Genomic DNA, 26,686 nt, shown 5'->3' on the forward strand with positions numbered 1-26,686 from the left:
ATCGTGTGCATAAAGTGGGTTATTTAACTCGAGTAAAGTGGCTTTATATTTATATCTGGTTAAGGTTAAAGATGTTTCGGGTGTTTTTTCTCAAGTAAAAGGAGGAGAGGACGGAGGAGGAGGAGGCTGCGAGGCGGGAGGTCGGGAGGGATGGATCGAGGGAGTGACCGCCATCTCCCACTTCCTCGGGTAAACATACGGAGGAAATCATTTTAACAGTCGCTGTTGCAAACAGTGCGCGAGTGATAAAAAAAGTACTCTTTGCCTGCTCTCTTCTCCTGCGAGGCGAAAGTTTGGATTATAATGGCCGCACTTTCGCCAGAGATTCGAGGAATTTGGAGCGACGATGAGGTAAAATAATGTCTCTCAACAGATTTTGGCAGCAGTGAACGTCGACTTGCTTCACTTTACGTGACCACTCCTCCTTTTAGCTAGCTTGCTAACGAGGAACTGGTTAAAGTATCGACAATTAGCTAATTAGCAACACAACAGAAACGCGTGTTTGTTATTCACTTGTTCCAACTGACTGCTTCAAAAGTTAACGCCACAATTTTTTAAAAGAAATGTTTTTTTGTGTTACGGATTCAAGAGTTATTAATTTCGAGAAGGAGACTTCCTTTTTTGGGGCAACCCATCATATCTTTCATGTCAATCGTTGCGAAATATTGTACACGTATTCCGCATGTGACGGCAAAAGAAACTTTCACCAAAGACTACGTGAGGAAAGTCGTTGGTTGTTTTCAGAAAGCTCATGCTATACTCTCAATTCGCTGTTCGGTACTAGATTGGCATTTTTGTACAGTGAACTACCGTACAAGTATTGTTAAAAAGTAAGGACGGGTGCAGAAGGCAGTACACAAGCACACAGTAGAAAAGTACTCGAGGGACCACACAAGTAAAACGTTGTCACAAAGGAATACCTAGTATAAATACTTTAAAAATACTCATTGTATTGTAGTGTACTTTATCCTCCGCCTTGGCTTGGAATACCATTGAGAACACCTGTAGAATGACTATGGTGCACTGGTCACCTTTTAGTTTCGTTGTTATCCAATGCTTGTGGAACTGTTTGCCTGCTCTCATGCAGTGACACTTGCCTCGTAAATTACTGTGCTGCAAAAATAATATTAGTTGGCCCAACTCGTGGACAAATGTGAGTCGCAAAAACCTCCTCCTGCATCAAAATAACCACTATTTTTACCCCACTTGTATTTGTAATTATGTTACGTAGCCAAAGTCGTCCTACTTGTGTGCAGAAATGTCACATGGTCATGGAGGACAGTACTGGAGGAGGAAAAAACACGAGCAAGCGGAATTTCTCCACTGCGAGGCTATTAAAGGCTAATCCAATCCAACATAGTGTTTACTTAAAGGACAACCGACGTCACTTTTTTGTTTCCTAACTGACATCAGAAAAACGTTTTATAGCATCTAAAATACCCAAAACACGCAGTATGATATTTTTAGTCAAATGCAAAACACCAATAAAAATGACTTAAATTGTCTAAAAAGTACTTCAATTTGAAACCGGAAGTGCCCAGTTTCAGAAGGTCCCGCCCCCATGTTCGTGTTGTCACGGCAATATGTCTTGCCTTGCTCGAGAATCAAAACAATGGCTTCAGATTCGGAGAATATGCTTTCTTGTTACTCATCCAGTTATGAATATGATTCAAATAGTTCTGAAGAGGAAAGCATACATGATTGCAATTGATTAAAGAATTTATTCCGTGTCATTTTGAGGGGGGAAATGTAGCACCAAATGTGTGTCATCTGGGGTGGGGGGAAATGTAGCACAGAAAAGAGGCAGAAGAGGGCGACAAAGCGCCCTGGAAGGCTCAGTGGAAACGGGCTGATTAATTCCTTACAATTTTTTCCACATACAAGGATTCACCATCGCGTTATTTATGTGTTTTACTTCTAATTTCGCCATCAACACGAAGTTTTCAGACCAAACAAAGTTTTGCAAAATGCATTGAGGTGATGCAAGGTATGTCCTTTCTCGCTGATGGGCGTTCCTTCAGTGACGTAGGGTGAGGACTCGTCACCAACTCAAAAACAAGACTTCCGGAATGTTCAGCGCGAGTCTTAAAACGTACAATATAGCTAAATGCGGTGGAATCTTTGTAAAATATGGTCAGTAGAAGTCATTTGAAGCCATTTTACAAATTATGGACACAACTTGTCCGGAGACGTCGGTTGTACTTTAAGTGAATATGGGCATCATTTTATTGTCCCATCTCTACTGAGGACCGATGCTGAAACAGTTAGGAATATTTGGGGGAAGCGGGTGCTGCTTTTTTATTCCTTGTCTCATGGAGCCATCTCAAGATGATGATGTTAATGTCATTGCACATCTGTCCAAAACCTGCAATCATAACAATGTATGTGATGTATATGTTATTTAAAAAAATCCACATTATCTTTATATCAAAGTACTGTACATCCTGTCATCAAACGGGGATTTATAACACATATAACTTTTCAGAAACAGGTTTTTGAAGCATAATTGATTAAGCCAGTCTGAAAAACTATGGTCACACATTGTCCACTGATAAAAAAAAAATAAAAACATGTCATTTCATAAAACACACAACTTCTTCGTCACCCGAGCTTTGAAGCCAGTGGAGAGCCTCATTTAAGGGGCACGTAAACCGTGTCCATGTTTGGACTAACTGAATGGAGCGCTTGCAGCCTTTCTTCTGCGGGCGATGTGAGTGAATATGTGTCAATGTATGCATCAAACTATTGTAAAACTCAGTGTGCACTCTCGGTCTCACTACTAAAACTGTCATGCATGTGGCAATAGTCTGGAGACCTTTTTTTCGATAATAGAGTAGAAATGAAGGAATAAGTGAAGAAATGTAGTGTGTGCTTAGTGCACATGCATGCAGTTTAGAGGCAACTTTGCTTTTGATGATGTATAGGTTAGATATATGCAACCTAGCCGTTCAGACTGAGGTCATATGAAAATTATACAGATCAGATTTGAAGAAAGAAAAAAAAATGACCAGCTGTTCTGGAATCTTCTGAAATTATCTGTAGCCACAATTTGTACGTCGGGTCCTCATTTGAAATGCAGGACAAAATGAACTCTCCACAGTGCACTCTATAGTTGCAGGGGGTTGTTAATCAAGTACAGCACTTACCCAATGTATGTCGAAAAAATTGCCCAAATCTTGAATGAATACAATGACATTGTATTTCAAATGTAATGAACATTCGTCAATGGTTGCGACAGCTTCGTGTTTTCTTTCAAAACTTAGCTTGTAGCAAACCTGCACATTCCACCATGACGTCTCTGATCCACTGGTGAAAGGAGGCTATGATCCTCTCCTTTTTCATCTCGAACTGCTTCATACAACATAAAGGGTGCAGAAAGTCTTTAAGATTGAATGACTGTGTCTTTGTGTTGTCATATTATTATTTTGTTGTTGTTTTGACTTCAAAATGGTGCCGCGAGAGTGGCTGCCTTTACAGCAGCTCCTGTATTTTGTTTTTGCTGCTGTGAATTGTAAATTTCCCCACTGTGAGACAAATAAAGGATCATCTAATCTAATTCTACAGTACTATACAGTGTCAAATCTTGCCCGCTCTGTATCCATTGTAAGCTGGTCATCCTGGAACTGAGGCTTTTTCCCCAGATGTTGTTTTTTTCCTTGCCCTCTTTGGGGTTAAGGTCATGGGATTTAGTGAATAATATTTCTAAATACGTTCACTCTTTATTGTTGATTTTAGGGTGAATCCAGAGTGCTTAAGGTTGAGGTTATTGCTGGAATCGGCCTGGCTAAAAAAGATATCCTAGGGGCAAGGTAAGTCAAATATTTTTCTTTGCCGCTATGACTCTACTCAATGTCATATTATGATCTTCATTTGTATTCAGTGTCACAAAAATATCAGAATTAAGTTTATTGTTCCCTTTGGGAAAAAATGTCATCATTGAAGCAGCTTTAACCGCTGCCATTCCACATCATAATTTCATATGATTTGAATGTATTATTTCATACATCAGAGTTTGTCTATCACATTACAGTGTTAGGTAATGACAATACATTTAGGACTATCTGCGAAGCCTCTATTAATTCTCCGTAACCTCATTCAGGCCGACAAATATTCTGTATTCCAAAAAGTATATTCAAATTTGCAATATCATCACGCAATGTATTTTTATTTTTTTAAGATATGTTTATTTTTCTTGAAGCTCTCTGACCTTTGAAATGCTCCTGGTTTCTCTGGGAGCAATGAAGGTTAATATTTAACGTTTATATTATTTACCAGCCACGTTTAGTTCTGTGAAAAGAACTTGTTTTCTCAAAATTACATGGAGTATTTGAATTTGTGTAGTGTTTTGATCAAAAGGATTGCTAGTATTAGTAGCATAATTTTCACGAGAATTGTCAACATGAATCGGTAACATTATACACCACCAGCCTGATAAAACATTCCAAATGCATTGGTCTAAGTCTAAGAGGAATGGGCTGTATGAGACTGAATGCGTTTTTAATGTGCGTTACATTGACCCATCTCATTCTTAAATAATCATTACTGTCCATTTTGTGTGTAGTAAGAAGTAGCTGAAACATGAACCATGACATTAATGTTACTGTGGTCCCATTCCTTTTGTGGACAACCACTAACATAATTCATACTGTATTTTGACACAACTTTCCTCTGTTTAATTTACAGTGACCCATACACTAGACTGTCTCTCTATGACCCTTGCAGCGGGGAAATAGCAACGCACCAAACCAAAACAATTAAAAAGGTGACATGGAACACACATATTTTACAGTTCTAATAACTGTGTTAATGGATGTACTGTACTCATGTATTTGTTTTTCATCTCCTTCTCCTTCCAAGTCACTGGATCCAAAATGGAATGAGGAATTCTATTTTAGAGTAAGTATATATTGAATTACAACATACTATCCATCCACTGATTTTCTAAGCTCTGACTGCCACACCATGGCAGTCAGAGTGAACAGGTTGATGGATGATGTAATTCATATTTCTTTCACTTGTCAACTTGCTGCACCCTAGCTATATTTTTTTGCAGCGACACTGTATTGCAGATTTTGTTAATTACATGTTACTCAATGCATTGTAGCATTTTACAGTGATTAGTTCCAACATTGAATGTTAACAAAGACCAATAAGTGTGAGCCTGGTGGAAAGACTACCGGTCCATAAAAGACAGAATATCATTTCACATTTACTTGAAGAAGCTAAAGTGGCAAGTGTCTATTGCAAAGAGAAATTGCTTTAAATTTCACAACTTTACATATATGGTCATGTAAACATAATCAGTTAATGATAGTTGTACTTTGTTTTTGCATTTGTTCAGTATAATACATTACAAACCACCACAAGGCGATGTAAGTATCCTCCCCCTATGTTAAATAGGTGTACCCTTGGCGCCCAAAATGGTCTCAGTCCAGAACTTTGACTATTTATAACAATTTTTATAGGGTTTGCATTTTTTCTATATTAAGTATAACTTGTATTATTTTGCAAGTGAGCGTGCCACCATGCTCTGATCTTTTCTAAAATGTTTCCATATACTTTAAGTAGTGCTGCTAGTTTGCTGCACAAATCCACCACCTGTTTATTTCAGTGAGTGAGTCAGTGTTTTTAATGCAGAAAATGTGCCATCAATCGACTTTATGGTCTAACCATCATTGCAGAGTTGTAAAGTCAAAGCGCCATCTCATCAGTTCAACCCCTTCAGCACTTTGGGTCAATCAAGTATTCGTACTCACATTCACATCGATGCCTAATTTAGTGTCTTTAATAAACCGAACATTCCTGTTCCAAGAATGTGCGACATTGCTGGAGAGCGTGTAACCTCAACTCATGATGGTGTACTAATACTAACCACTACTCCGCCCTGCTCTCATGAACATACCATGAATCTGGAATACTTCAGTTTAAATGTTTAGCTTTGCTGAATATGCAGCGTCGTTGGCCACAGCTAGTCATTCATTAAGTGTTTCTGGTGTCATTTATATTTTAGGTCCATCCCAGGAAGCACCGCCTCCTGCTGGAGGTGTTTGATGAAAACCGCCTGGTAAGTGATAGGAACATATCGAAAATGGCTGACTGGAATGTTCCATAAGGTTGTAGTCTAATTGCTGCTCTGTACATGTGTGAGTCATAGTGATTAATTTATTTTGTTTGTGCTGAGAACATTTAATCCATTGACTTTTTTTAATGTCTGGGAACTTTACACCTCCGCTTGAAATAGTCTTCCTATTACAAAGGCCTTTTGAGTTCATAATGTTGTAATTGTAGAGAACTTAGAGAGCCACTCTTGGGTAATGAGATTATGGCAGTTTTCCTGTGGTTTTAGAAGTAGGCTTTGTGAGGATTACAAAGGAACATTGTACATTGAAATTCAAACCATTAAACAATATTAGTATTTCATTTTGTCATATTCTATGGTTGCAGGTAATGACGTTTTGTTTTGGCAAATGAGGCAAGGTGAAGTTAGCTTTGACTGTCTGCTAAATATGAAGCGGCCCTTATTTTGCCATGATGGACAGAATAGTGTTTGACAAACGCGGCTCTGTATTTTCTGAAGCTGTAAATACAAGTAAATCTCTTCTTGAAGAAAACAAACTTCCCAGATCACACATTGCTTTAAGGGGTAAAAAAAATCAAAACGGCTCTCACCTCCCATGGGCTGTTGTGTCCAGATCATATGAATGTTCATTGATATGTGAGGTATTGCATGTGACTCGTGCATCATAAAACACTTTCCAAACGACCATATGAAGAGATTGGCAAAGGAATATATTTTGACAAAAATGTATATTTTCAAAAGTGTATTCTTTTCACTGTGGATGTGAGACTCTCTAAACAGCTAGGAACGTCACGCTGCCTAGACGAGTTGCCATAGTGGAAGTCTGCATGTTAGTAGCTCAAATTCCCAGAGCACACATCACGTCATTTCACTATAGAATAAAAACAAGATGTTACTAATTAAAAGGTGCCTCTGCTGCACTCCAGTTTTCCATCTCCAACAATTACTTTTACAAATTATAATTGAAATGATGAATCAACTCATTGATTATGACACCTAGTCCTCGAATTTTGTTTGCAAAAATAGACAAAAACAACCATCTTATAAATGCAGTGTGTTATGCCCATATGCAAGCTCTTTCGATGAGAAGGTTTCTTCAGCCCTCATCTGTACTTTTTTGAAGGTGTCGGACGTTTCGCCTCCTATCCAAGAGGCTTCGTCAGCAAACTAAAGTCTGACTGGTCGTATCGGCCCTATTTATATATCCCTAATGTCCAGACATGGCGGCGCCGGACACAGCTATGATAGGTCCCTACTCTCAGGTTGGGGGAGCAGAGGACCACTCCCTGTGGACCCACTGATTGTTCCTACATTCCTGACTAACGACTGGCCTATTTGCCCCAATCCCACCGGTATCACCTCATCAGCATTACGAATGTTGCCTAACCTGTGTTGCTTAAGCAGGCTATTGTATGAACGATCCAAATTGAACCTCACCCCACCAGACCGGTTTAATGAAGGATTCAGTTGTTTTATGAGAATCGCTTCTTTTACCCCCCTTTCAAACCATCTATGTTCTTTCGCTAAGATTTTAACCTCATTGTCGTCAAATGAGTGGTTGCTAGCTTTTAGGTGCAAATGTACTGCCGATTGAGGCCCACTAATATTATCCCTGCGATGTTGATAAAGTCTTTTTTTGAGAATTTGTTGAGTCTCCCCAATGTACTGCTCTTTACAATTTTCATTCTTGCAATGTATTGACTAAACTACATTACTTTGTTTTTCATTTGGTAGCCTATCTTTTGGATGCACTAATTTTGGCCTTAACGTGTTTATCGTTTTGAAATAAGTAGGAATTTTGTGTTGGGGTGGTCCTCTGCTCCCCCCAACCTGAGAGGAGGGACCTATCATAGCTGTGTCCGGCGCCGCCATGTCTGGACATTAGGGATATATAAATAGGGCCGATACGACCAGTCAGACTTTAGTTCGCTGACGAAGCCTCTTGGATAGGAGGCAAAACGTCCGACACCTTCCAAAAAGTACAGATGACGGCTGAAGAAATCTTCTCATCGATGGACCACTCCTGTACGACTGAGAGCTTACACAGACGCATATGCAAGCTCGTAAACCATGAACAAAACAAGGCTCTTGATTAGAATGTGCTGTATTTTTCCTACCTCAAATTGTGTCAGATGGCAGTAATGTCCTTCCCAAGGCTTGTCCACTTTTAGTGTATGAAATTATGATAAATAAAAATCTTCCTTGATGTAATATCTGTATCTCATGTGATTCTGGGCTACATCCAAGACTCCAAGAAGCTGTTTGTTTCTGCTACCTTCAGTTCTGTCTGCATTGTTTTGCATTTTCTGTCCAATGTCCAAGTCACAAAAATCTTGTCTATTTACAATAGTGCTTTTCATCTCACTATCTTTGGGGTACCAGCTGCGATGGCGTGGGACAGTTCTCTTTGGTCGTGCTGGTTAGAGCTTGAGACAACCCAGCTTGAGACAATAACGCAAACAGGAAGAATAGTTATGTCCGGTTAAAACTTCGTTTGTCTCTCCTGGTTCGCGCATTGTCTGGAGTTCACTTGATAAAAATATCAGCAAGTACAATAGATGGTGGACAAACATCTACTTTATTCTAATGAGGCAGAGAAAGCACTTCTCGTCTCAGTGGGACGAAGACATGAGCACAAGAGCACAAAGAATAAAGAAAGCAAGAGAGCAAAAGAGCACGAGCTCCCGCTCCTACAAGTTTTTAAACTTACAGAGTGGCGATCTGTTGTCCAATCACTTGCGAACAAGTCGACCTTTCCCGTCCAATCGGTTACGAGCAATTCAGTGTTGGGCGGGTCTTAGATTGAAGTTGGAGCCGCTGCTTTTTTCCTCCAACTGCTATTGAACTAATAAGACTGATAGTTTTATTTAACTAAATTAGACTGAAATTAAACGTGCACAATTCATAATATATACTAAGCTAAACATGAAAAAACATATGTTTACTAATATAAACATGAAATAACGTAATATGTTTACTAATGTGCATAAACACTCTATCATTCCCTCCTGTTGTACATTTAAACATCAGTTCATACATTTCCAAAAGATTTCATGCATGCACGTCATACTAATTGCACAGGGAACCATTCTAATCTCATCTATCCAACGTCTAATATTATTTAACTTACCATGGAGAAGGCGAAAAACCTCTATCACAATTTTGCTGCTGTGATATATAACCTCTCCATTTTTGAGGGTTTTTAATGAGGAAAACTCCTTCTCGGCTCTCCGTTTTCTTTTTTTGCTTTTGTTCTTTGGAGCAACCACTCTCTGGCCATGGTGTACTATCCCTAGCTACAACACTGGGTCCCCTTCACGCATTTGTTGATACAAAACCTTTGCGTAATTCACCTGAGAATTAGTTATCATATTCATTAGCATTGTTCTTAAGCATGGAATAATACAACCAATGACTAAGAAAATAAGTACAATCACAATTGCGAATGGGATAAACAGTCTGAGCAAAGTCTTATACCAAGAGCCCCCAAAGAGCCCGTCAAAGATCCACGGTTGATCAGGCCGGTGATCCCTGGCCATGGCATCTCTGAGATCCCTGACAACAGACAGAGCATCAGTCATGTTTATGGAATTCGCTTCTTCGGGTATGTACGTACAACAAGTATCACCCACCATAGCACAGACGCCCCCTTGTGGCGCGGTCAAAAGGTCCAAAACCATTCTATTTTGCAGCACCATTTGTCTAATTGCTGCAATTTCAGTGTTTTGCATTTCATCTACTTCCAAACTGGCGTTTACAAACACTTGAAACCTGTAGTCAATTGTTTCAATTCGTAGCATGTTTTTAGCTACTCCAATTTGTGGAAAAAGAGCTAACATTACCTTACTTCCCGTGCTATGGTGTTTGAATTGTTCTGGAACATCAGTTCCCCAGATCGAATCGTGGGGCTTAAACGACACTCTTCTTTTCACATGATGGTGTGCTGGACGACTGGTAATGATGAAAGTATTGTCAGTCACAGTAACAGGTGCGCACATACCGTAGGCTTTCGGAGGAATAAAAGAATATACTTTCCAACCACATAACCACCAAAGATGTGAAGATACAGGTAAAATGGTGACATTGGTGTTTAACGGTAGCACGTATAAACATCTATTCTCATCTATAAAACCTAGATTTTGACCTGTACCGTACATTGCAACGCATACTGGTAATCGCAATCCGCTCTCGGTCATAACCTGATTTTCAGTTTCCAAAATGGTATCCAAACTTGGAACAATCTCTCCTCTCGAAGCATTGCGAAGAACTGGAAAATGTTGATCAGGTTTATGCGAAGATATTAACATATACGCAGCTCGAGCCATTTTATCTCCAAATACCTTTGAATGCACTCTTTGTTGCGTTACAGAATGTGGCATAAAAGAACAAACAAAGCAATTACTTTTCCTATTTTGTTTAGCAATTAATGTAGCATAACGATACCACGTGTTTGATAACAACGGATTCCAGTCATGTTTTTCTCCTGCAAATGGTTGATATAATGCGTCCATGACATCTGAATTTTGGGCTTTTTTGTCAGGTGTTTCCATCCAGGCTGTCGGTTTGATATGCGGTTTGCGCTGGAAAGGCGATGTCACGACTGGTGTTGTCAAAGATGACAACATGCATATAGTTACAGGAAAACCAGTGTGATGTTCACGAAAATCAGGACAGAGTCTCAAGTCCATGCATCCCGCAACCTTGTGGGTTACGATAACGAGTTGGATATCTGTCATTGTGCCAGTTCCAGTTCCTAACCAGTTCCCTTGAGTTACCTTTCTGACAATTCGTTTTGCTTCTTGGGCACAGCTATTTTGAACCCATTTTGTTTTGGGCTCAGAATGGACCACAACTGAGTCCCAACCAGTGGTCCAAGTCTTCCCTGACTTGATACGAGCGTACCAAGGACCATGAGGGTAATCACTTCCCGTTTGTCGTGCTTCGTTCCTGAGGATGTTAAGAGGAAATGAGATGATTCCTGCATCTTGTAGTGGCAAGCAGGCTACAGGATGTGCCATGCTAGGGCACTTTTCTGTCATCGTTGGTTGCAATGGTGGAGTCTGGCAGGCTGATGGAATGGGAGGCTTTACGTGCGTCATCTGGATTGCCTCCACTAATTCATACAGCAAGATGATGTGGACCAAACCCATGGCTATTGAGTGGTTTGGCTCCGTCTCTCTTCCACCTGCTCCGGATCTGGTTGGTGAACGATTTTGCAGTGGCTTTGATGCACCCAGGTGGACCTCTCGGCGATTTTGATGGCAGTTGGCGTTGTTATCAGCACGGTGAATGGCCCCTCCGACTTTGGTGCAGACCTTGATCAGCGCCTTCGGGGAGCCCAGCAGCCTCTCTGTTCCTGCAAAGGGAACACAGGACTGCGGCAGTACACGTGCTGTGGACCTCTTTGTTGTTGTACAACATTTCACACAACCATTTTGCCAACAAAGCGCCTGGATCTGAATTATTCTTTTAGAATAAAATGCAACTGGTCTCAGCTTTTGTCCATGCTTTTGTAACAGGACTGAAGTCATGTATTTGTCTTTGCAGTCAACTGTTTGAACAAAAGGTTTGTCATAGTCAGGTAAAGCTAAGACGCTAGTGTTTGCTATCAAATTTTTTAATTCTGTAAATGCTTTACTGCCCTCTTCGGTCCACTGAATAGAGTCTTTCAGTGCCATTTCGTCTTGGTATATAAGTGTCAATAATGGTTGGGTAACTTGTGCATAATGCGGAATCCAAGTTCTGCAATAATTGCACAGTCCCAAAAACGTCATCATCTGTTTTTTCGTCTTAGGTCGAGGAACCTGCAAAATTGTCTGTTTTCTCTTAGTTGTCAACTCTCTTCCCTTTCTTGACAAAAGATGTCCTAAGAAAACTACTTCTTGTTGACAGAACTGCAATTTATCCAAAGAAGCTTTGTTACCTGTATTCGCTAAATATTGGAACAAAGCTATTGATACAGTCTTGTTCTCATCTTCAGTCGGTGAAGCAATTAAGATGTCGTCAACATACAAAAGAATCTGAGAAGATTCAGGATGTTTAAAATCAGCAATGCACGAAGACATTTCCTGTGAAAAAATTGTAGGACTATCTGTAAACCCTTGTGGTAATCTTGTATATGTATATTTTTTCCCATTAAATGTAAATCCGAACCAATGACGTGAATTTTTGTGTAATGGAATGGAGAAAAAGGCATTGCTCAAATCAATCACTGTAAACCATTTTTTGTCAGGTTTTAAACTGTTCAATAATGTGTGCGGGTCTGGCACACACGGAGCACGTGATTGTATGGATTTATTTACCTGTCGTAAATCATGCACCATTCTCCAAACTCCAGATTCCACTTTTTTAACAGGAAATATCGGTGTATTACATTCACAAGTTGGGTCTTCAATCAAAATACCAGCTTTCACCATATCCCGTATTACAGGGGTGATGCCAATAATAGCGTCCTGTTTTAATGGATATTGTTTAAGTCTTGGTCGATAAGTCGTTTTAGGCAATACTTCAACTGGTTTCGCTGTTTTAAGTAAGCCCACATCAGTTTTTCCCGATGACCAAAGGGTGGCAGGGACGTCTGGAAAGTCCTCCGCCCCTAAAGTGGCCATCAGTCATAATTCTAGTGAATCGACCTTTACTGGGTCCCCCATAGCGTCAACTACGAAGGACTCCAGAAAATTCACTTTTTTGGGTTTATACCCTTCTTCTGTTGGTATTAACGCTATTTGCAATTTTTGTAACAGGTCTCTCCCCAACAAATTTATAGGACACTCTCCACTCAAGACCATAGTGACCTTGTATGGACTTAGTCCCTCATCTAAAATTTTTATTGGTTTAGAAATCGGTAACAATGTCACTTTCCCATCTGCAGATACCACAGAAATTTGTTGTCGACTCGGAGTGACACCTGGAATGGTGTCTCTTAACACTGATCTGCATGCACCACTATCGCAAAGAAATTTGACATCCTTTTTCCCGATTTTTAGCCAATAATAAGGTTTTTCGTTTTCCGGTAAAGTTAAGGCAAACACATTAGTCAAATCCAAGATTTCAACTGGTTTTATTGATTCCCATTCCTCACTGTTGTGACTGTCGTCATCAGTGTTGAAATGGGGTTCCTCGCGTCAATCTGAATGTTTTGTTTTATGTCCTTCACCATATCGCGTATTATATGGTGGAGGTCTGTAAGATTTCCCATGTTTCCTTTTCGGTATAGGTTTCTTTTTGCAGTGGCGAGCCATATGCCCTACACTGCCACAACTGTAGCATCGATCATTGTGCGGCATCCGTCTCTTCATCCGATCCTGATATAACACGTTCTCCATTATGTTACCCATGGTAGATGCCATCACATGTTCCATCGGCGAATCTGCACCATTTCCCCACTTTTTTCTCACCACTTCTTGGGCGTGTATTGCCCATTCCATGAGATCAACCAACCTTCCAGTCCGGTGTTGGACATAATGTTTGCGAATGAAATCTCCAATTTCCGGCGTCAAATTCTGCAAAAATGTTTGCTTGAATTGGTTGACATATATAGAATTCTCATCAGCAGATTCAGGAATACAGCAGTGGTTTCGAAAAACATTTTCCAAGCGTCCCCGAAAAATGTTAATATCTTCCCCACGTAACTGTCTACAATTCTGAATCAAGCCAAAGTTTGGTGTTTTCTTCCATAATGTTCGGATGTTTTCACAAACCAATCTTCGTTGGGTTGACGCTTCCTCGTACGTCATATTTGTTCCCATCGATGTTTTCCCAGTAAAGTCACCTTTCACCCGATTCCAATGGTGTCCCAAGCATCTCCTGAAAACCTTAAGTGTTTCTTGTCCATTCAACTGATAAGAAGCACATAATTCCTCAAAATTCTCAGTCCAACTTTCTGCATTTTCAACAACATTACCTAGTCCTTTACACGCCTCTGCAACATCACTGTCGCCCCATGGCCGATAAACCAAGATAGTTTGATCATGTATGCTTGAAGAATTAGGATTTGCTACCTGAATCAGTGGCAAAACGTCACAGTCGCTTCCATTATTCATTTCAATTCCATTCAACTCTTCAAACGGATACAATTGTCCAGAACAATTTGCTTTGCTCCTCGTACGCGAAGAGACACAATCAGCGGCAATCTGATTTGCCATCTCAGGTTGTAATCCTCGTATTCCTCCAGTAGGGGTCATAAACGCTCCATTCTGCTGGTCTGCCCAACAGACATTTGGAGTCATCACCTGGGGGGCCCACCCAGGGGGGCCCACCCGCCCCACAGGGGTTGAACAAATGGCGTCCTCCCCCTTCTTCAGCTCCGCGGAGGATGGGTAGAAGGAGTGGTAGGAGGGGGGTTGTCGTGGCGCCTGCTCGGGGCAGCCCCCCGCCTCTCCCCCTCGCCTCCCGTGGGGGAGCCCTGGGGTTTGAAACAATGGCTGCTCTCCATTTTCCACCAACTTTTCATTGGGACGTGCAACAGACGAAGCCACAGTTTCATCGTCAGAGCTCACTTTGGAAGACATTGCAACTATCGCTTTCTCCTCTTTTTTCATCCGTTTGGCTTCCATTTCTCTCTCTCTGATTTTTGCTTGCGCAATCCAAGCTTCGCAGGCAATTATCTCGGCACGTATCTTTCCAAGAGATTTTTTCATCGCGGATGCTTCCTGAAGTTTCAATCGAAACAAAACTTCCTTCAAAGGCTGTAGCTGTAAAGAACCAGAGAACGTACTACAGTCCATCCACTTCTTGCAATAAAGTTCGCTACCTGGGAACTTTTTGGACATAAACTCTACGTCCCTATGAATTGGGGTCTTTTTAGAAAAAATAGCACCCATTTTCACGATTGCAACAACAAATTCCTTCTTCAGCTATCACAAGAAAGGAAGCACACCTCGCGATGTTGATTCAAAACCCAAGAACAAAGGGCGTGATTCGCGCCAATCCTCAGCCAGGATGCGCGTTCACGCACACACACAAGGAATGCTCTTACGCACACACACACACACCAACACACACACCAACGGCTCAAATGACTTCGCCCCCACCCTTTCTTCTCTCCGAGACAAAGAACTTTCTCTGAGCCACGATGCTAGCATAGACAAACCAAGTTAAGAATGTATTTTTGATCTTATTTCTTTCCTCTCGACTCAGTACAATAGCAGCTGCCCTAAAACACTTCCGCTCTTCAGAATAAAAGCGGTCCACCACACAAACTGAATCCCAGCTATCACCACCTTGTGAACAATATTCTTTCGCTGGAAAACTTCCGATTCACATTTCGGCGTGTGGATATTGCGTGCACCTTAATATGCACTCCTCCACCGGCACACGTATTCTCATTTGGCCACCTTGCCTAACGAAAATCGCTTCACACCGGTCCGTACGTGAGTCAAGTGGAAAAGAGACTCTCTGGCCAGGAGGTCTCACAATGCATTCAAACAATGGCTGCTAGCTAGCGCGCTACTTACTTAGTGAACTTTTGAATGCTGCCGTGTAGTCCTTCAGCCAGAACGCGAGGAGCCCAACTGCCACCAGAAAGTTGTGATTCCTTCTGTCTCTCGCGTGGAGGATTTTCCGCGAACAGGCTTTAGTGAAGAACGAAAAAAAAAAACTTTGTTTCTTCCGTAGGTCGTACCAATCAAAGCGCAGATTTGACGCGCATCTCAATGCGGGTCTCCCGTCGAAAAATCATAAAACGGGTCAATCGCCAGGAGCTTCTTTAGCTCCCGTCTCGCTTTGACTGGTCACCCAGGTTGTGGTCCTCGAGCAAAGATTGATTTGACTTAGCACGGGTTTCTTGGCACCAATTAATGTCCGATTAAAACTTCGTTTGTCTCTCCTGGTTCGCGCATTGTCTGGAGTTCACTTGATAAAAATATCAGCAAGTACAATAGATGGTGGACAAACATCTACTTTATTCTAATGAGGCAGAGAAAGCACTTCTCGTCTCAGTGGGACGAAGACATGAGCACAAGAGCACAAAGAATAAAGAAAGCAAGAGAGCAAAAGAGCACGAGCTCCCGCTCCTACAAGTTTTTAAACTTACAGAGTGGCGATCTGTTGTCCAATCACTTGCGAACAAGTCGACCTTTCCCGTCCAATCGGTTACGAGCAATTCAGTGTTGGGCGGGTCTTAGATTGAAGTTGGAGCCGCTGCTTTTTTCCTCCAACTGCTATTGAACTAATAAGACTGATAGTTTTATTTAACTAAATTAGACTGAAATTAAACGTGCACAATTCATAATATATACTAAGCTAAACATGAAAAAACATATGTTTACTAATATAAACATGAAATAACGTAATATGTTTACTAATGTGCATAAACACTCTATCAAGTTATTACAGTAAAGTCTCGTTATATCGATATCGGTTATATCGATAGTACCGCTTATTACGATACTATTTTCAGTTCCCTTGCACATTTCTAGTCTTTTTATGTATAATTAGTACCGTTTAGTACGATACCCGGTTATTATGATAATCCGGTTATTACGGTGCTCCTTTTCATCCCCCGCCGGCCATTTTTGTTGTTTATATCGATATATCCGTCGCGCCATTGGTCAACTTGGTCACGTGTCTTGTTACGTGAGCCGCCATCGGTCGCGCCATTGGTCGCGCCATTGGTCGACTTGGTCACATGAGCCGCCATCGGTCGCGCTATTGGTCGACTTGGCCGTGTGACTTTGTCACGTGACACGCCATCAGTCGCGCCATTGGTCGACTTGGTCAGGTGACTTGGTTACGTGCCCAGCACCCGTGTAGCAGAGCCGTTTTCATTTTCAGACGCTAGCTCGTTTGTAGCAGACGAGATTGAAGTGTTTGTGTTAAAAGGTAAAAATGGAAAGCAGAAGAAGATTGATGACTTTTTTGTATACATAATACAGTAAGATGTAAGCGTTGCAGTTTCCCTGTTGTGTTATGTACATGCCCACTGTACTGTATATGAATGCAATCGTTTTTTGCAACAATGTTTCTTGTTTTGTCTGCTGAAGCGCGATGATTTTGAAAATTATTAACATTCCATACTGTGTATTAAAGGACAGCCGATGTCACTTTTTATTCAAATGCAAATAAAAATGACTTCACGCCAAGACGTCTTGCATTGCTTGTGAATCCAAACAATGGCTTCAGATTCGGATAATATGCTTTCTTGTTACATATCCAGTTATGAATATGTTTCAAATACACTGTAGTTCTGAAGATTAAAGCATACATGTTTACAATTATTAAAGAATTATATGTGCCATTTTGAGGCAACATTGGGGGAACATCTCTGACCCAAAAAAAAGGGAGCTAATGGCCAGCTCTGTTTCTTATATGGCGCTTGGCTGACCTCTTTTGGCGGCTTTTGTTTAATGCAGTTCGGCGCAGGATCGGATACATCGATAGTCCCGGTTATATCGATATTTTTTTCGGACTCCCTTGAATATCGATATAACGAGACTTTACTGTATTATAAAAATAAGAAATAATAGCTTCAGCTTCACCTTTTGTCTACTCCTTCCATGACACCACATCTTGAATGACAGGGACGACGAGCGTATGACAATCAAACTTCAACTTGCTATTCATGCTTCCTGAGATCTCTTGATGGTTTTATAAACAAATAATGGCTGATCTGTTTGACTTTTTCTCCTTTAAAATAGGGCCATGTCACCATTATAAGGTGTCAAAATGACTGTACATTGTAATAGTACCTCAGAGGCAGAGCGGGTCTTTGTACTACCACAGATGACTGGACAGAAATACACATGCGTCATCCATAATTTATTTCATGCACCATCAATTAATAGCCAGTCACAAGGTTTGAAGCATGGTCATTTAAATAGCACAACCTGGTTCACAATAGCCCACCATTAATAAACAGCAACAGCAGTGAAAGGAAATCAGACCAGTCCAGACAGTTACATGAGGTGTCGTATAACAGCAGTCACACCACAGTCAAATCAGGTCGCCCTTGCTCTTATCTTCTATTTTCTGTTGTGGGGCAGATAATGTTACAGATTTACAATGTAATTTCAGCTGCTGGCAAAGTCATACAAGTAAAGAATCATTCAATGATGTTAGTTATGTGATTTTGTTTACCACTCCTGTTTTCAAGGGAGTCATTTAGATTAATTCCCCTTGATTTCCTGAAATTCAATAGCAGTGGGTCAAAATATTTGAGGGGGCACTAAGCTGTTGAAAGATTAGAAGCCTTTCCGCAGCAGGAAGTAGAGTCCTTAGAGTGAAAGGACAGAGGCAGAGGTAACAGTGTGCCAGTGCTTCGGTTCAGAGATGCAACACAGTAGGATACAGTGGTTTTTTTCTGGATTTGGCTGTTCACTTGACTGAGGCAATTGGACGAGACAGAATCTTTGCGATACTGAACAGACTGGGACCCAAGTTCAACGTAACTAGCTGAAAGGTTAAGGTTATTAATCACATTAGCGGCAGTGTTTTCCTTTTTAAACTGAGAAGAATTTGGGAATTGCTCATCTCAAAAGGTTGCGTGTTTGGGTCACGTCTCCAAACAGAACGACTGACCTCCTCTAGCTAAAAGTTGCGACCTGCCTGGAGTGAAATGTAGGATGTCACCAGAGCTATTTTGGCTATGTACACCCACTAATGATTGTGATCGCAAAGCAAGGGGAGCAGTTCCTTTGCGTTGCTTGTCTTTCCCAACCGCCAATTTTTATCATGCAGCACACCTCAGCGCTGCAGGGTTTAGAGAGTTAAATGAATGGCACAGCAGCTCCGTCTGGATTTCGCGTCAAAGAGAAGCCACACCGACCCGCTGTCAGAGTGTCTCAGGAGCCATGGTGAGGAGAGTGGAGTCATTTTGTCAGCTGATAGCCTCGCAGAGAGTCTGGCGCACAGTTCTCTACACTTCAAGGTGACTTCGCTGTCACCTGATCATGGAAATTTACAACGTTTTTCTTCAGTGTTGATACCTAAGGTTAATTCCAAAGTATGTAGTCAAAAAAGCATTGTGCAGATCTCGCTACAGCCCTGCGCCACGCTCAACGGAGACCTGGACAGCAGCGTAGGGGATGGAGATCCTGGGACTATTGAAAAAGGAGCGGTAACAGGCTCGCATGGGGGTTCGTGTGGTAGCAGTATGGCCAGCGATGCCGGATACTGGAGTAGTAACAGTATCTTTGAGTCAGACACTCCGGAAAAACACAAGACTACACGAGAGAAGAGTATTTTCTGCTGCAACTCCAAAGTTCCCCTGAGACGTTGTTCCTCCTTGGTTATTTTCCCCAAGAGCCCCTGCAGCACGCCACCTGCTTCTCCGATAAACCCAGTTGCTCTTCCTGCTCTTCTTGGAACAAGAGCCCCTCTCCAGACATCTGCCACTGATTATTCACGGGATGAAGAGGGAGTGACTTGGACAAAAGAGTTTTCCACATCTACAAGTGGCTTACAGTGTCTCAAGGGAAACCCTTCACCTGAGTGTCGGGACAGCAAACATATGGTACACTTGAATATTCCCTTCCAAGACAAACCTAAATGCAAAGTGGTGGCCTGGACTGATACGATGGAGCAGTCATCATCTCATGATAACTCTCATCATTGCTCAAAGAGCGTTCTTCTACACTTGGGCCATCAGAGACCAGTTCCGGCTGGAAAAGAAGCAATGTTATTAGGCGAAGTCAATGTGGAATGTCCCTACTCAGTTGCAGAGCCTGAGACTAAGAAAAAACTGTACCGTAGTACCTCCGCTTGTTTATTCTCCTCTGCGAAACCGTCAGAAGAAAAATTCTGTGGCTTTGTAGAAGGGCAAGAAAACTTTGAGAAAAAACATTGCCACCGTGCTATACAACGCAGCTTTTCCTTGGAAGTGCCCTATCCAAAAACTGGGATTTCATGTCATGTTTCAAACACAAAACTTGGAAATACGTGCTCTCCGCACGTACATATCCATCTGTCTCCATACGGTCCAGCTAAGTTACCGAGCTTGCCTAATGATGTAGACGCAAGCTGCGAAGGGAACACTGCCGCAAAAACCTTAAGTCAAAGTGCTGAGGTGAGTGTCTTTGTTTGCAAGATGATACGTCTTTACTACTTCAAAGGCAAGTGGGTTTTATCTCCTTTTCCCCCCCTCAAGGCGAACAAAGGCATTCATCATGAACATATAATGTTGTTCAACTGGTCAAAGTGACATTTTTTTTTAATATGTGATGTGTGCTGAGTCATGTGACGCAAACATGTGTAAGCAAAACACTGTGCTCATCTCAAACTTAATTTTGTTTGTTCGTTGTTCTAGGCTGTTCATTTCAGTATTTGCCAGACCCATTATTGATAAATTCAGAATAAGTTAATAATCTGCATTGAATATTACGTGGTAATTTTGTTCCATATTTTTCCCCCAGTGTTTTTATACTGACGATCAGCTCAATATCATGCAGGAAAAGGTCCATTCAGTAACTAAGATTGTTGTTGTTAAATCATGAAGTTAAATGACCCCAATATGGACAATCGATAAGCGATTTTAATTTATTTTACTGTCAATCTGTTTACTTGGATTAGATGGTTAGTTAGTTAGTTAGTTAGTTAGTTAGTTAGGTATTAGGAAAGCCCAGTAATATTGAAACCCAAATGGCCTAAATTTAGGACCTTTTAGATTCGCAAACACGTAACCCGTTTTATATTGCTTACTTACAATGTCCCATTATTCTCTTTGCACTATGAGTAATCTCTCTAAGTATTTACCCAAGCTAATATTAGTGGTGAGAAAAGCACTGCACCGTGCTGATATAAATAAAGTGCTTCTGAAATATTGCCTGTGACTCCAGATAGTCTGGTGCTCTGTAGCACGGCTCAGTGCCGTGGATTCAAATTTAACAGTGTGATACAAGAGCAGTGCACAGCTACACTAACCATGTCTGGTAATGGAGTGGGATGGTATTGGTGGGTGTCAATGTTTGCAGGGTGGGAGCGTGAGTCTTTCTCAGTAAAGGCATGGTGTGCTCTCTCCTCTGTGGGTGCCCCTGGCATACTGCGTTTATCAAGTGTGTTACCCCCCTAGACCCTCCACCCCCTTACTCAATCCTGCATTTAACATCTTGTCAAGTAGGAGTCTACAGTGTTTAAAATGCATTTGTTGGAAAGATCTTACTATAATTCCCATTTTTTAGCTACAGTACAATACAATACAATACAATACAATACAATACAATACATATTGATGTATATAGTGTTTTACAAACAGCTGAAGCTGTAACAAAACGCTTAACATGGACAACTATTATATACAGGAAATAAAGCAGTCACAAAGATAGTAAAAAGCACCAGGGAGTAAAACAAAGATCAAGTCTGAATCCTGCTGAGTCAAATGCCCAAGAGTACGAGTGAGTTTTGAGGCGGTTTTAAAGATGCGCAGCGAGGTGCGCTTGCCGAATGTTCAGTTGTTGCTATTGCTTGCGTCCTGAGGATTGTGTGTCGTTATTTCAACCTGAATTTTTTTTTTTCAATCTCTCCACTATCACTGAGTGCCAGGGTTTTTCTTTTCAAAAAGACAATTAATTTTATCCCAATGGAGAATGGACAACACAAGGTTTTAATCAAATAATGAACTCTAAAATTGATGTCTCGTGGCTATTACAACTCAAGGTGCACTTTTAACAGGTCTTTTCTCCCCCATCTTATCTCAAGGCGCCACCAAGGACCAATGAAGACTAATTAAGAAATGTAATTTTTCCAAATATTTTTTTCTGGATTTATTAATGAATAAAGCAGAACTCTGTCATCATTTGAGACTACATTAAGACAGGACATATTAAACCTCACCCATATGCAAAAATGCTACTTCATGTGTTTATTTTACAATAAGTTTAGTGGGGTATAAAAGCTGAGTAAAAATATCTTTGAGGTTTGGGTCAACTGTTATCAGATCTTGGATGATGGCATGAGTTAATGAACAACTGACCACAAGTTCCAGAAGCCATCTTAAATTGCATATCAATATACTATGTGAGTCAGAATGGCATTGCACATATGCACATCAGAGAGTTATTAGATGTAGTATAAATGTCCAGCGGTCTCACCAAAAACATGAACATTCGCTTCATACGACTTGACCTAAATGCCATTATGGAGGCGCTTGACAGGCTAAGTGGTGTAGAGCACCCGCCACCCTTTCTGTGGGGGGGTATGGTTGTTTACATTTCTTAGTTCAAGTTGGAACTCCCTCAAATTCCTTCAAGTGTGTTAGTGTTGTTATGAGAATTAATCTCAACAGGATCAGAGCCCAGCTATTTTCCAAGCCCCGCCTTGCGATAATATCGTCTAAATATGTAAAGCAAGGGTAACTTGTTTTATCCTAATTATTTAGAAGGCCACACCAATACAGGATTGTATTGGATTTTCTGCTGTCGTTTTGGCCTCGATGACAGATTTAACAAATAGTCAGTGAAATTGTTGAATATATTTTGAAATCACCCGATCAGGCCGGCTTCATTTTTGACACTTTGTACAATTGCCGTTTCAATCACACTAGCTAGCCTGCTAGTCAGAAGTTGGGCTTCACTTTCACGAGCTCTGCGGTCCACCTGTCAAGTAGTTGAACATTGCCAAGTGGAGATGAATATCACTTACGGTGCTTTGCTTCACAGATCCCTCACTGTGTTGACTCTTGACCACAAACCTAAAAAAGGGGGCCGACTTTAGTCAGCAATTTTCTGGCAGGCTTTTTGAAAGTGTCATTTTGTCATTGACCCAAGTTAATTGTTGATGGATCATACAGATGAGGAAATATCCGACAAAGTTTTTAAAACCATCTGGGATTGTCATCGATCACTATTGGCCCATGAATCACTGCACAGACATTTTATTGGAAGGATCATTTTCCCCAATTAGGCTCAAGTTCATTTGTATTGGGATTGACTTGGGATCTTTTCTGTCTGACCTGTACTCAAAGGGTATTTCAAGTTTTAACGTGATCAAATTCTGATGAAGATGCATGGATTGATTCGTGATGAGAGCAAAATACAATCAAGATTGGTTATTGGATAGCACAATTGGGGCATATGGAGCCTTTATGACTTTTCCGTGTTTAGAAAAATAAATATTTTACCGTGTACACTTTTTATGATTGTGGAAAAGTCAAGTCCACTGGCATTGAGATTTATGAAACCTATAAAAAATACACACATTAAAACCAGCATTAACCCTAATTTGGTTTACAATGGACTACAGTTAAAACCGCCACATTTTCGCAGTTAACTGAAGTCTAGATTATTCAAATTCAAAAGAGGGTTGAAGATCACAGAATGTCGTATTTTCCGGTGTATAAGGCAAACCCAAAACCTTGATTTTCTTCAAAAGATGGCCCTGCGCCTTATACGCATGTGCGTCTTATATGCAAAGTCGTATTGAGCCACAACAGGTCTCACAACAATGTCAGCGGCCACCGACCCCCCCCCCCCCAGTATTGCGTACCCCCAGCCTCCACTGTAGCTCCTATAATGTGGTGTGCCTTATATTTGTAAACTTTTATATATTTATGTATTATATTTGGAAAACCTTTTTCATTCATAGAAGGTGTGCCTTATATATGGAAAAAGTTAAAAAATACACTATTCTTTGGAGGTGCGCCTTATACTCCAATTTGCCTTGGAAAATATGGTAAATGTGCACAGGATCCATTATAGTGAAAATATAGTAGAAATGCTGTTTGACAGTGATGATGCATGAAATGAAAGCATGTGTTCTGTTGAACGTGATGTTCTGGCACATGACTTTGTGTTTCATTGATCATCACATAAAAATCCTGCCCCCTTGCCTGTCTCTTTATTGTATTCATGCATTTGGTTATTTTCCAATACTAGCCTGTTGACAGTGGAAATATGTACATGTAAAATTAGGCTGTCCAGTTCCCAGGGAGAAACTGGGTCTTGAGCCGAAAACCCTGACATGGCACGTACGTTGATGGCTGTTTTTTTTTGACTTTCCAAGCTGTGCTTTTGGTGAAGGATTCCCTGATCTATATTTGTTCATATCAAAACTGACTACTGCCCTCAGACACGTTGATCTGTTGGTAAGCATCTGTTGTCCCAATTGACTAAATTGGGACAACAAATGTTGTTAGGCCTCAGCATTTTACATTTTAAATGTATGATACAGCTGCTGTAATTATTTGTAATAATTAATTAAGCACAGTCCTGTCACAGTTCCATCATGATTAAAAAAAACAACTTCCCTTCAAAGTCAAAGTCAGCTTTATTGTCAAATATGCTAATATGTATGACATACAGCACAGATGAAATTACTGTCCTCTCGGACCCAGCATGTATAGAATGATTAAAAAAATATTAATAACCTTTAAATAGTACCACCAATATTTTTTAGGGGGAAGCTAAAAATAAACAGCTTGGCTCATCCGGCTGCTAACTGCAACCATCCCCTATGTCTAGTTTGTTGAATTAACCAATGACATTTTAGATCATGTCTAATGAAATTCAGCACACACATGCTGACATTAAAACATATCTCCTACTCTCAATACTTTTGAGCTGTTCTAATAGATTGTTCTTGATTTTTTTTTCATTCAGAATATTGTGGTAATCTTGATGGCTACTGTAAACTACTCACAATTCCTCACACCTTAACGTTTTCTACGTGTTTGTCTCCAAGAGAACACCATATGTACAGGTGACGCATTGTGTTGGCAGGATCATGCTTTGGGATTTTGTTTTTCTTTTTTAGCTGGACCTTGAGGCCTCGGTCATTGTGAAAGAACAATGTGAAATAATTGTGTTTGTACAAAACATTCAGGCTACTGATTGGAAGCAAAAATAAGAATCAAAGGCCAAGCTGGCAGAAGCAAAATGTTTTTTTGAGGGGAAGGGGCTATCACAGGAACGTAAATGGTGGCTTGTATGTGGTGACTGTTATTTATACTTGTTGTAGAGGTGATAGATCATATTAATGGTAGCAAACAATTTTAAATGATTTATTCATCTCGGTCTTCTATATCGCAAAGCCCTGTTATTTTAAAAAGTACTGTGTGGACATTTATGTCCGCTGTACTTTTTCTTTTCTTTTTTTAAGCAAATTCATTCTGTCATATCATCATGTGCACTTGTTTGTGTGTCTTTCTCTCTTATCAGACACGTGATGACTTTCTGGGACAGGTGGATATTCCTCTCAGTCAGATACCAGTAAGTTATCAGCCAAGAGCAGTTCTTTGTTCATTGTGCAGTATGAATATGGCCAATTCATGCAAGCTGGTTTAAAACACAAGCACATACCTTCACTTTGCCCAACTTGTCTTACCATCACATAAATATGAACGCCCTTAGCGTTGGGTCTGTTCCGCATCATTGTCACCCGTTATGGAAACACGGTTCGAGATGTTTATGTCACATTACTCCATTTGTTTTATGGTCAACAAAATGTTCACAGATGAACCCTTACATGTTCATGTGACATTCATGTAAAATTGTACATAAAACTAATTGCTCAAAAATGCATGCCTCGGTCTGAATATAGAAAAGCATTTTACTTTTTTGTTGTATTATTCACAGACAAATAATTCACCTATCGCAAGGCCATACACATTCAAGGATTTTCTGCTTCACCCCAGAAGGTAGGTGTCATATCTATTTATGTTTTTAATATTTTGTTTCAATGAAAAAATGGCACCTTCAAAAATATGTATATAAAACAAAAAATGTTTTTGCACAGTCACAAGTCCAGGGTTAAAGGCCATCTACGACTCAAAATGACCTACATCCCAAGAAACCCCAGTTCGAGCGAGGAATCAACAGATCCAAGTGACAACACAGATGTAAGTGTGGTTTAGAAACAACTACTGTTTACCAGGCGTGTTACGACACAATCTGGTGCGACTCTGAATGCCCGTCACATTACATTTTGATTGCCTGTATAACGTCAAAATGTGTAAAACAGATTGATTAAAATTACTCTCATATGCCACAGAGCTGCAAAATGGTATTTGGAACATTTAGCTTAGGGTTCAAACGTGTTAGTTCCTCTACAGTATGGGGAAAAAATACTCATTATTACAATTTGTCCACAAAAAAAAAACAACAGCATGAATAAATTTACTTTTTTGTTTAGTCTCCATGGGACTTCTTAGAATCTCAAGATATGTCAGGCCCCATGCAGAGTGAGCAAACACCTGTTCTACCGCCTGGCTGGGAGGAGCGTCAGGACAATCTGGGAAGAACCTTCTATGTCCACCACGAGAGCAGAACCACACAGTGGAGGCCACCAACGTTACAGTTAAGACACGTCGATGACCTAATATTTCTGGTACGAGACGTACACTATGCTGTGGTCGTAATGCTCAGTGTATTTGTGTCTCACCTAAACAGTGACAGTAATGCAGACACAAGGCGACAAAACAGTTCCAGGCAGAGGGCAGAGAATTATATAACACGTCGGCAGATCTCAGACCCTGATGAGACCACAGCACAAGATGAGGTATTTTCTTGTTTTAATATGAAATGACTTGTGATCATGACTCATAATTACAACAATACTGCAAACATATTTTTGGCTTTATCACTTCACCTGTACATGTTTTATGTAATAATGAGCTGTTAATGTGGAGTGCGCTTCTTAAGCAATTACTGTATCTACAGTAGATGCTATTTTACACATGTT

The 26,686-nt window shown here is 40.6% G+C and overlaps 1 protein-coding gene across 3 annotated transcripts in view; it reads left to right on the forward strand.

The window, feature by feature from the left end:
* The first annotated feature begins 179 nt into the window (after positions 1–179).
* The window catches only part of nedd4a (NEDD4 E3 ubiquitin protein ligase a), a 37,490-nt gene continuing 10,983 nt past the window's right edge, over positions 180–26,686 (forward strand). The window contains exons 1-10 of one of the 3 annotated variants that reach the window (XM_088992560.1): positions 180–351; positions 3,736–3,809; positions 4,684–4,762; positions 4,858–4,896; positions 6,011–6,064; positions 25,165–25,215; positions 25,582–25,643; positions 25,742–25,844; positions 26,138–26,301; positions 26,395–26,503. In XM_088992560.1, coding sequence (XP_088848686.1) covers positions 304–351; positions 3,736–3,809; positions 4,684–4,762; positions 4,858–4,896; positions 6,011–6,064; positions 25,165–25,215; positions 25,582–25,643; positions 25,742–25,844; positions 26,138–26,301; positions 26,395–26,503 — 783 coding nt within the window. In that variant the 5' untranslated portion in view covers positions 180–303. Of the gene's footprint in view, positions 352–3,735; positions 3,810–4,683; positions 4,763–4,857; positions 4,897–6,010; positions 6,065–18,363; positions 20,082–25,164; positions 25,216–25,581; positions 25,644–25,741; positions 25,845–26,137; positions 26,302–26,394; positions 26,504–26,686 lie in introns of those variants that run through there. The other 2 variants (XM_088992559.1, XM_088992558.1) reach the window with 2 other exon arrangements.

This window comes from Hippocampus bargibanti, linkage group LG03 (assembly GCF_051943395.1).
Source record: "Hippocampus bargibanti isolate YZ-2025 linkage group LG03, ASM5194339v1, whole genome shotgun sequence".
NCBI classification, from domain to species: domain Eukaryota; kingdom Metazoa; phylum Chordata; class Actinopteri; order Syngnathiformes; family Syngnathidae; genus Hippocampus; species Hippocampus bargibanti.